Source organism: Neoarius graeffei, chromosome 3 (genome assembly GCF_027579695.1).
Source record: "Neoarius graeffei isolate fNeoGra1 chromosome 3, fNeoGra1.pri, whole genome shotgun sequence".
Taxonomy (NCBI): Eukaryota; Metazoa; Chordata; class Actinopteri; order Siluriformes; family Ariidae; genus Neoarius; species Neoarius graeffei.
The window spans coordinates 20102722-20114859 of record NC_083571.1 but is presented as its reverse complement, the minus strand read 5'-3'; the positions used below and the strand labels follow the sequence as shown (position 1 = coordinate 20114859).

General features: G+C 44.0%; 1 protein-coding gene across 1 annotated transcript in view; it reads left to right on the top strand.

Moving 5' to 3' along the window:
* Window positions 1-12138, top strand: part of LOC132882505 (collagen alpha-1(XIX) chain-like) — a 169260-nt gene that overhangs the window by 99207 nt on the left and 57915 nt on the right. The window contains exons 6-7 of the mRNA XM_060915619.1: window positions 590-634; window positions 1051-1188. Of these exons, the coding sequence (XP_060771602.1) occupies window positions 590-634; window positions 1051-1188 (183 nt within the window). The remainder of the gene's footprint in view (window positions 1-589; window positions 635-1050; window positions 1189-12138) is intronic.

Genomic DNA, 12138 nt, shown 5'->3' with positions numbered 1-12138 from the left:
TGACAAGTGGAGAAACTAATCTTGTGGCTAGAGAGTATAGAAATACTCTCAAATGTAATATGAATGTGACTGCTACCTGCAAAGAGTTTCACACAGTCTACAAAAGCTGAAAATTTGTCCCAAGTTTCCCTGCTCTTCCCTACTAATATTAGGGGTATTTACTAAGGGGTTAAAAGTCTGAGATGCATTGAAAGGGGTCCCCCCTAGAAACACTTAAGAAGGTTTTGCATAATGTTTTAAAGTTGTGCTGCTAACACATGACTGGATGATTGAACTGCATAAATGAACAGGTGTTCAGGTGTCAAAGTGACTGAGTGTACATTTTCATAAGAGTAAGACGGAAAGTGTGGTGCTGTCTGTATGCAAAAATGCATGAACACATGCAGTATGGACCTCTCTAAATAAAAATAATTGCTTTGCAGCACTGGTAGTGTGAGCCTTTGGCTCAGCCTCTGTCTTAATCTATCCAGTAGTGTACCAAATATTTGCTAATATCCACTTTACTCTGAAAACCCTTTTTCTGACCATCTGTCTATTCCAACCTTTACTTGGTACCTTCCATTATTTCATATTTCTTTCCTTCATACAGGGGCCAGCTGGCAGGCCTGGTGATAGAGGTTCCAAAGGAGAGCGGGTTAGATCTTGTGTTCTATGCTCCTTGTCTATTTTCTTTACAGGGCAGCACCATGCTGTCACTGAGAAATCGTTCAAAATAAACATCATATATTATCATCATCAGATATTAGAGCTTTTGTAAACAATTGCATAAGCCTGCATTGTGTGTGACACTCATCAAGCTTGCTTAGCATTTTATACTTGTCATTAATCTTGAAACTCTGTATATTAATAATATAGTTTACGATAATCAAATTGTGTGGTCAGATAATGGGATATACATTCCAAGACACTATAGCTACAGTGATTTTTAATGTTCTAGTGAATCATCACTCAAAATAAACCTCAAAAATTTCAAAATAATCTCAAAAAATAAACATTAGCCCATTTACTGTGCTGTGTCATTTGCATCGTGCCAATGATGAAATGCTTCAGGGTGACTCTGGGATCCCTGGAGAAAGAGGTGTTCAGGGAGAGAGGGGACGAGCTGGAGAAAGAGGGCCTCCGGGGACACAAGGCCTACCAGGGGAGAAAGGCTATCCTGGCCCACCTGGTCCTGTAGGATCACTGCTGGTAGGTATATCTTGTAATGAAAAAGCAAACAATTTTAGTTTGTGGGTAATTAATAATTTTTATATTTTGAAAAACATTGCTTTCCCAACAAATAATCTGTATTTGTATTAGAAATGTTTCTGTCTGTAAAAAAACAACGAATTAAAAAAGCTCCTGGGTTTTACATGAAATTGATTTACAGCATGAGTCTTATTTAATAGCCACACTATATACACACACAGGGTTAGTCAAAATTATGTTAACACTAATGGATTATTTTTCTCCTGTGTCCAGGCTTTAAATGGTACTGTTGCTCACTGTTTGTGTGTTGAACACGATGGCGAACAGGTTGAAACTGGCCTGTAAAATATCTTGCACATATGATGTATGACTTGTGAATGAATATATATATATATATATATATATATATATATATATATATATATATATATATATATATATATATAAGTGGTGCTTAAAACTTTGTGAACCCTTTACAGTTTTCTGACCTATAACATCAGATTTTCACACAAGTCCTAATATGTGAAATTCCTATGGGGCAGCCATGGCCTAAAGTTTACAGAAGATTTAGGACCAAAAGGTCACCAGTTTGATTCCCTGAACCAGCAGGAAAATGGGAGGAATGAATGAACAGCACTTTCTCCTCCCTCTACATCCATGGCTGAAGTGCCCTTAAGCAGGGCACCTCACCTAACTGCTCCTGGGTGCTGCAGCACAGCTGCCTACTGCTCTGGATATGCATGTGTTCACTGTTGACTTGTGTGTGCATTTGTGTTTTCACTACTTCAGATGGGTTAAATGCAGAAAAAGAATTTCACTGTTCTCTAAAGTATATGTGACAAATAAAGGCTTCTTCTCTTAAAATAGATAAAGAGAACCCAATTAAACAAATGAGACAAAACATTAAACTTGCTAATTTATTCATTGAGGAAAATGAACCCAATATTACATATCAGTGAGTGGCAAAAGTATCTGAACCTCTAGGATTAGCAGTTAATTTGAAGGTGAAATTAGAGTCTGGTGTTTTCAATCAATAGGGTGACAGATGTTAGTGGGTGCCAGGGATCTATCAAAGTCTGATATTCACAACACAGGTTTATATATCTGTGGCAGCAGGTGCATGGTCAAGCACTGGCTTGTAAATGGAGAGTGAGGCCGGAGGAGGTGAGTGGCAAAACCTGTGTCCAATTAATATCTGTGTGTGTCATTCTCCACTGGATGAAAAGCCATTATTTACTTTAGTAAAAGAAATAGGAATGAAAAACCGCCTGTCCTGTGCTTCAGTGTTCCAGAAATTCAGGGACTCTCACACTGGTGCCTAAACTTGGGAATACTGAAGGGAACTGCCGACATGGAATCCTTGCCCTTTAAGAAGCTCATCCATGTCCTTGCTGCCTCCCAACAGAACCAGAACCAAGTGCTGGTCACCTTGCACAGTGAGCAAGAGTAGTGCTTCAAAGCCTTGCTGCAGGCCCAGCAGGAGTATTGCCAAGCATTCTGGAATCTGCTCGCTTCGGTGGGCATCCCACCCACCGTATCTGCAGGCTTCCTCCATGCCACTCTTACAAAGATGGGGCCCCATGATGACCTGAAGGCCTTCCAGGTGCTCCTCAAGCAAGTCATGTAGGTGTGGTGATGGCCAGTCAAGCAGCGAGCAGCTTGCCTCTTGCCACTCCTGACCAGAAAAGTCCAGCTCACAACCCAGCAGCTGCCCACCCAAAATAGGCTCAAGTATGTGGACCTAAAGTGAGCCATCCTGCAACGTGTTGGCCACATCTCTGAGCAACACTGCCAGCATTTCCATGCACTGACCCTGGAATATGTCGGCCAGTCATTCGCATTTGGCCAGCAGCTCCAGGACTCCTGCCAGCAGTGGTTGAATGCAGAAGACCTTGACACCGAGGGGATCATCAATGTGGTCACACCTGGAACAATTCATCACTCAACTGCCAGGAGGGACAGTGGAGTGTTTCCAGTGCCACTGCCCAGCATCACTGGACAGAAATATTGTGCTGGCTGAGTGGTGGTTCTAGCAGCGGGTGGACATCCTGCCTCCCCTCTCCCTCCCTCTGTCTATCGCTCTCATCCCATCCTTTCCTCCCATCCTTTCCCTGTTCCTGCATCATGGAAGCAGGGCTCAACCCCATTGTTGTCAACTCACCAAGCCCTCGATGTCCCCAGACCTTCCTGCCCTTATGTTTGTGTTTCCAACCCCTCAGGTAAGTGACCCTGAAGCCACCTGTGCAGGGACAAGGCCTGAGCCAGTATGCTGGTGCTGCAGGGAGCCAGGGCACTTCCAGAACCAGTGCCATGCAGTGGAGATGGGGGCAGTGGTCCGAATCCCTGACACGCCAGAGATTGCTCTTGATTGAGCTGGAGCATATTGCATATCCAAGGGGGTACCTATCATGCATTGGTGAATTCAGGCTGTAATCAGACCTCCATCCACCAAAGCTTGATTCAAGGTGAGGCATTGGTTACAACATGTTTGGTGAAGGTACTGTGTGTGCACAGGGATGTTCATGAACACCCACTGGTGTCTGTCTGAATCCAGTTTGGGGGAACTAATCATAGTATAGAGGTGGCAGTTAGCCTGTGACTCACCCACCCACTAATTCTCAGAACAGATTGGCTGGGATTTAAGTATTTAATGGAGCAGGTATTGGTGGGTGAGTCCTGCAGTAACATGTCATGGGGGATCCCAATGTAGCATTGTCTGGGGAGGCTGTCACAGAGCCATCTACATTAGCATCAAGTCATAGTGACACAGAGAGGGGGGAGCGGCTCGCCTGTCCCCTCTCTCTCATGAATTCTCTCAAGGATTTCCCTCTGGAGCAAGTGTGAGATGAGAACTTGCAACAAGCTTTTGGGCAGTTTTGCACTCAAGTTTCCATTAATGAAGAGTTATAACATCAACAAAACTGACTTCATGTTAAAACTGTTAATGTTGTCTGTTGTTGCCCAGATGAGGATGGGTTCCCTTTTGGGTCTGGTTCCTCTTGAGGTTTATTCCTCGTGTTGTCTGGAGGAGTTTTTCCTTGCCGCCATTGCCTCAGGCTTGCTCATTGGGGATGGATTGGGGATTAAATTGGCTCATGTCTTGAGTCATTCAAATTCTGTGAAGCTGCTTTGGGACAATGTCTATTGTTAAAAGAGCTATACAAACAAACTTGACTTTTTTAATTTTTGGGGAGCTTTTTTCACTGGATAGGACAGTGCAGAGACAGGAAATGAGCGGGGGGGATCAGGAAATGACCTCGGGTCGGAATCAAATCTGAGTCCCTAGATTTATGGTATGGTGCCTTATCCACCTGAGCCACGACACCCCCTGACTTGACTTTTGACCAAATGAGACAAATTGATGGTCAATCCCTCCAGCTGAATGTGACACTGTCTGGCCCATACTTTTCAGTAGTCAAGGATAAATTATATTGAGTTACACAGGACACTCAAGCTGGTGAGAAAATGACCCAATTGTTAGTTCCAAAAAGCCATAGGAAACTTGTATTCCATGTGGCACATCATAACCCTAGGGACAGACACCTAGGGCAGAATAAAACACTAGTCTATCTCATGGCCTTTTTCTGCTGGCCAGGGATTCACAGGAATGTTCAGAGGTGGTGTGCAGCATGCCACAAATGCCAGCTGGTGAATCCAGTGGCCATGCCAAAGGTGCCATTGCACCCTCTTCCTTGAATTGTGTTCCCCTTCAAAAGAATTGGGATGGATCTCGTTGGGCTATTACATTGGTCTGCATGAGGGCAGAACTAGGCAATGTGATACCTGGAAGCAGTACCACTGCATAACATTGCTACATGCAATGTCACAATGGCATTGTTTAAAGTTATCTCCCAAGTTGGAATTCTGAAAGAAATCCTAACTGATTGGGGCACTAGTTTCATGTCATGCACCCTTTGCAAACTCTGAGAGTTGCTGGGGATTAAATCCATCCACACAAGTGTTTATCACCCAAAGATAGATGGCTTTGTTGAGTAATTTGACCAACTTAAAAACTTAATTTATAAGTTTGTGAGCAAAGACATACATAACTGGTATAAATGGCTTGATCCCCTGTTATTCACAGTATGAGAGTTTCCACAAGCCTCCATGGGACTTTTCCCATTCAAATTGTTGTATGCGGGCAAGCCTTATGGCACCCTAGACACATAATGTCTTAAAGTAATGATGAACTGTCATTTCTCTTTATTGACAGTGTCTTGAAAAAGTATTCATCACCCATGGTGTTTGTCCTGTTTTGTTGCAATACAAGCTAGAATTAAAATAGATTTTGGGGGGATTAGCACCATTTGACTTACACAACATGCCTACCACTTTAAAAGTGCATTTTTTTTTAAATTGTGACACAAGCAGTAATTATAAGATGAAAAAACAGAAATCTGGAGTGTGAAATACACATTTGCCCCCTTTTGTATGAAACCCCTAAATAAGAGCTGGTCCAACCAATCAACTTCATAAGTCATATAATTATTTCATTAAGATCCACCTGTGTGCAAAGTGTCACATGAGCAGTCATAATGTTTGTATGAATCAACCTGTTCTGGAAGGATACACACACACACACACACACACACACAGTGTAATATACGGTATATATCCCAAACATTGAATATCCCATGTAGCACCATTAAGTCCATAGTAGCAAAATGGAAAGAATATGGCACCCCACAAACCTGAAAAGAGAAGGCTGCCCACCAAAACTCACAGATCAGGCAAGGAGGACATTAATCAGAGATGCAACAAAGACACCAAAGATAACACTGAAAGAGCTGCAAAGATCCACAGTGGGGATGGGAGTATCTGCCCATAGGACCACTTTAAGCCATACATTCCACAGAGCAGGGCTTTATGGAAGAGTGGCCAGAAAAAAAGCCATTGCTGAAAGGAAAATAATAATAATAATAATAATAATAATAATGTCAACATAGAGGAAAAAAAACCACATGCACACATACATATATATCTTCTGGTGGATAGCTAGCCCTGTGATGATCTGGTAACTTGTCCAGGGTGTACCCAGCCTCTCCCCCATAGTCAGCTGGGATAGGATCCAGCTCGCCCATGACCCTGCACAGGATAAGTGGTTACAGGTAATGGGTGGATGGATGGCTGGATGGTTGGTTGGTTGGTGGGTGGATAGCTCACTGACTTGGTGCACTCTAATGCAGGAGGTCATGGGTTCGTGCCCTGTTTGAGGGAGCTCCAGTGAGGGCCTGTAGGCAAGGCCCTTAATGCTACCTGCCTACCTCATTAAGGAGAGACAGAAAAACAAGATTCATACTGGCTCGGACATTTCCCAGTACAACAAGGTCCACATCAGGTGTTGAGGAACCAGGGTCACCTAATGAGAAATGGGCTACTGGAACAAGAGCAAGACAATCATGGACAAAAGCTGAGAACACTGGACTGTTGGAATGCTACTATGTACAGTAAGTAACCCCTCTCACTGCTTTGATACCAAACATCTACAGTAACACCTGAACAACTAGTAACTCAATGTTTCTATGTCCACAAATGGCAACTGCTATCACAACTAGAGATTGATGAAATACATAACAAATGCTATGACAAGGAGTCAGGATGCCAGGTCATGGGGGTTCATTATCATCATCTTCATACTCAGAGACTGAAACTGGGTACCCTGCAGCAATACACTCTTGTGACCAAGAACTTAGTCCATGAGCAGCTGACCTGAAATTGAAGATAGTAACAAAGCTAAACCCCTGGAACCACCGTGCCCAACTACCAAAACTGTGTGAAGTACCTCCTGAAAGTCCTGAGAAATGTGAATGCAGCAGTATGAATGATCCCTACTGTGGTAAGTTATAAGAAAACTCCTGACCATGCACGGAGGGTTTCACCCCAAGTCCAGCATACTGAGGCTGCACGCTATGAGGAATGAAGGAGGCCAAGGACTAGTGAGCGTCTGAGCCCCTATCCAGGATGGAACAACAAAGATTCATGAGTACATCAGGGAGATGGCCCCGAATCATGAAATGCTTAGTGAATATCTCAGGCAGCAGAAACCCAAGAAGGAAGTGCAAGAGGAACCATCATGGAAAGACAAACCACTGCACGGGATGTACCACTGGCAGATAGAAGAAGTGGCTGATATTGAAAAAATATGAGGCAAGACCCCAGGGACAGACTGTGCAAAGATGTCCCCGAGACAATCCAACACATAACAGATGCTAGCAGGAAGAGCATACATGGAACGCTATAACCAAGTGGCTGGCATAAGGTACAGAAACATCTGTGCCAAGTATGGACTGGAAGTCTCAAGGTCAAAGTGGGACACACCTCCAAAGGTGGTTGAGAATGACCAAGCTAAGATCCTGTGGGACTTCCAGATGCAGACGGACAAACTGGTAATGGCTAACCATCTGGACATGGACAAATGGGAGAACAAAACTGTGGTGATAGATGTGGCAATATCAAGTGACAAGAACATCAGGAAAAAGGAACTTGAGAAGCTTGAGAAGTATCAAGGGCTGAAAGAAGAATTAGAAAAGATGTGGAACATGAAGACAACAGTAGTCCTCGTGGTGATAGGAGCCCTTGGTGCAGTGACTGCCAAATTGGGAGAGTGGCTCCAACAGATTCCAGGAACAACATCTGAGATCTCTGTCTAGAAAAGTGCACTCCTAGTAAGAGCTAACATACTGTGCAGGACCTTCAAACTCCCAGGCCTCGGGTAAAGGACCCAAGTTTGAGGGAGAAAAAAGACCACCCAAAGGAAGGGAGTGGGGATATACAGTGTATACACATGCAGTGGTGCTTGAAAGTTTGTGAGCCCTTTAGAATTTTCTGTATTTCTGCATAAATATGACCGAAAACATCATCAGATTTTCACACAAGTCCTAAAAGTAGATAAAGAGAACCCAGTTAAACAAATGAGACAAAAATATTATGCTTGGTCATTTATTTATTAAGGAAAATGATCCAATATTACATATCTGTGAGTGGCAAAAGTATGTGAACTTCTAGGATTAACAGTTAATTTGAAGGTGAAATTAGTCAGGTGTTTTCAATCAATGGGATGACATTCAGGTGTGAGTGGGCACCTTGTTTTATTTAAACTTGTTTTATTTAAGCTTTCAGTATATGGTGTGATCCCCTTGTGCAGCAATAACTGCAACTAAACATTTCCGGTAACTGATGATCAGTCCTGCACACTCGCTTGGAGGAAATTTAGCCCATTCTTCCATACAGAACAGCTTCAACTCTAGGATGTTGGTGGGTTTCCTCACATGAACTGCTCGCTTCAGGTCCTTCCACAACATTTCCATTGGATTAAGCTCAGGACCTTGACTTGGCCATTCCAAAACATTAACTTTATTCTTCTTTAACCATTCTTTGGTAGAATGACTTGTGTGCTTAGGGTCAGTGTCTTGCTGCATGACCCACCTTCTCTTAAGATTCAGTTCATGGACAGATGTCCTGATATTTTCCTTTAGAATTTGCTGGTATAATTCAGAATTCATTGTTTCATCAATGATGGCAAGCCGTCCTGGCCCAGATGCAGCAAAACAGGCCCAAACCATGATACTACCACCACCATATTTCACAGATGGGATAAGGTTCTTATGCTGGAATGCAGTGTTTTCCTTTCTCCAAATATAACACTTCTATTTTCAAAAGTTCTATTTTGGTCTCATCCATCCACAAAACATTTTTCCAATAGCCTTTTGGCTTGTCCACGTGATCTTTAGCAAACTGCAGATGAGCAGCAATGTTCTTTTTGGAGAGCAGTGGCTTTCTCCTTGCAACCCTGCCATGCACACCATTGTTCTTCAGTGTTCTCCTGATGGTGGACTCATGAACATTAACATTAGCCAATGTGAGAGAGGCCTTCAGTTCCTTAGAAGTTACCCTGGGGTCCTTGGTGACCTTGCTGACTATTACATGCCTTGCTCTTGGAGTGATCTTTGTTGGTTGACCACTCCTGGGGAGGGTAACAATGGTCTTGAATTTCCTCCATTTGTACACAATCTGTCTGACTGTGGATTGATGGAATCCAAACTCTTTAGAGATGCTTTTGTAACTTTTTCCAGCCTGATGAACATCAACAACGCTTTTTCTGAGGTCCTCAGAAACAAAGGAGATTTCCTTTGTTCGTGCCATGATACACTTCCACAAACGTGTTGTGAAGATCAGACTTTGATAGATCCCTGTTCTTTAAATAAAACGGGGTGCCCACTCACCCCTGATTGTCATCCCATTTATTGAAAACACCTGACTCTAATTTCACCTTCAAATTAACTGCTAATCCTAGAGGTTCACATACTTTTGCCACTCACAGATATGTAATATCGGATATAGTTATGCAGAAATATAGAAAATTCTAAAGGAATTTTAGAAATTTTCACAAACTTTCAAGCACCACTGTAAACAGCACAATAGTAATATTTTAACTTGGGATGACTTCAAAAATCAATATTTGGTGGAATAACCTTGACATTTACTCACAGCTTTCATGCATCTTGGCATGCTCTCCATCTGTCTTTCATGTTGCTCTTGGGTGACTTTATGCCACACCTGGTGCAAAAATTCAATCAGCTCAGCTTTGTTTGATGGCTTGTGACCATCTGTCTTCCTCTTGATCACATTCCAGAGGTTTTCAGTGGGGTTCAGATCTGGAGATTGGGCTGGCGGTGACAGGCTTTTGATCTTGTCGTCCTCCATTCATACCTTGATTGTTCTGTTGGAAAACCCAATCCTCAGAGTTAGGGAACATTGTCAGAGCAGAAGGAAGCGAGTGTTTTTCCAGGATAACCTTGTACATGGCTTGATTAATGTGTTCTTCACAAACAAAAATCTGCCCCTTTCCAGCCACGCTGATGTGCCCCCAGATCATCACTGATCCGCCAACAAATTTCCCAATGGGTGTGAGACACTGTGGCTTGTAGGCCTCTCCAGGTCTCCGTTGAACCATTAGATGACCAGGTGATGGGGAAAGTTGAAAATTGGACTCCTTAGAGAAGATCACCTTCCTCCAGTCCTCTATGGTCCAATCCTGATGGATTTTAGCAAACCTCATCCTGGGTCTTTTTTGCTTCTCATTGATGAAGGGCTTTTTTCTAGCTTTGTATGATTTCAAGCTCACCCGGAGAAGCCTATTTTGAATTGTCTGTGCTGTGCACTTAATTCCAGCTGCCATTTGCCATTCACTTGATGTCATCCTACAGTTGTTGAGTGACATTCAAAGGAGTTGATAACCATCCTGGTCAGTGGAGAGTCATTCTCACCCTCTGCCAGTCTGTAACTTTGTTGTCCCCAATGTCTGCTGCTTGACTTTGTTCTCATGAACTGCTGTCTTTGAAATTTTGCAGATGGGAGCAACCTGATGCACACTGTATCCCTCTGCAAGTAAAACTAGACTTGAACCCTTCTTTTTCTCACTCAAAACTTTTTTTTTCATGATGAATAGATATTTTTGTATTCCAATTCAATTTAAGGTACTATTAGCACTATTTTTACCATCCAGTCTGGTCCTATTGCAAGAGTATAGTGATGACCACAGCAGTTGTAGTTATACTTTTCCTCGTTAAATAATTTGATTCAGGTGATCACCTAATCAGTACCCCATTGAGTATTTGTGTTGGAATTCCAGCACAGACACTGGAATGAAATGGCTGCCATACATCGAGAAGCTGATTTAAGAAAAAAATTGTGTGCGCGCGTGCAAGCGCGCGTGCCTGTGCAACTCCATATTTGTGCTTGACAAAGGTTTGCCAATGTAATCTCGAGCCCATGTGATTATATCAGCTATAGATGAAAGATGGTTCTTGATACAGTACCATCTGAGTGATTGGAGATCATGCATGTTAAATTTAGGCTTGCACCTATGCCCTCTATGCACCAAAATTCCTCCAGATTCTTTGAATCATTCAATCATATGAATCATTTCACGCACCAAATAGGGTGAAATATCCAAAGCCCTTTATAATTTTTTTTTTGAGGAACCATTGTTTTTTTTAAACATTTCAATAATTTTTTCACACATGTTAACAAACGGGAGACCCTTGGCCTATCTTTACTCCACAAAGGCTCACTGTGGCAGCGGGGGCATGGTCAAGCATCGGTCTGTGACCGGAGGGCGGAGTCAGGGAAGGTAAGTGGCAGAATCACTGCACCTGATGTTGGTTAATCTGTGTTTGTGTGTCTTCCCCAGTGACCACGCCCTATATAAGGAGAAAGAGAGAGAGAGAGCAGAGGAAGGAGACTCTCTCCAGCCAGGAGGCTTGTGTGTGTGTATAGTTTAAAGCTGAAAAGCTATAATAAAAAGAGTTTTCTTGGGGGAGCTTAGTTCTGGCCTGGCGTCTTTTCTGTGCTCCACCCCTACGAACTGCTACAGTGGTGCCGAAACCCAGGACTCAAGCACGGGAAAAAGAACAGCCCCATGGAGTCCTCCCTGTTCGCGGACCTGGTCCACACCCTCGCCACGGCCCAGCAGAGCCAGCACCAGGCGCTAGTCACCGTCCGAAAGGAGCAGGAGCACCGGTTCGAGGCCCTGGTGCTGGCGGATCACGAAAACCGATAGGCGTTCCGGCACCTCCTCGCGTCGGCGGGGTCCACCACCTCCATGGGCCCTTCTCCCCTCACCCTCACTAAGATGGGCCCGCATGGCGACCCCGAGGCCTTCATCACGCTCTTCGAGCAGGCAGCAGAGGCCTCGGGCTGGCCAGTGGAACAGCACGTGGCGCGCCTCCTCCCCCTGCTAACGGGCGAGGTGCAGCTGGCCGCGCTACAGCTCCCTGCCGACCTTCTGGTCTACGTGGTCTATGCGGTCTACGCTGGTCTACGTGGACCTTCGCCGGGCCGTCCTCCAGCGGGTGGGGCGCACCCCTGAACAACAGCGTCAGCGCTTCCACGCTCTGCGTCTGGAGGAAGTCGGCCAGCCGTTCACGTTTGGCCAGCAGCTGCTGGCAG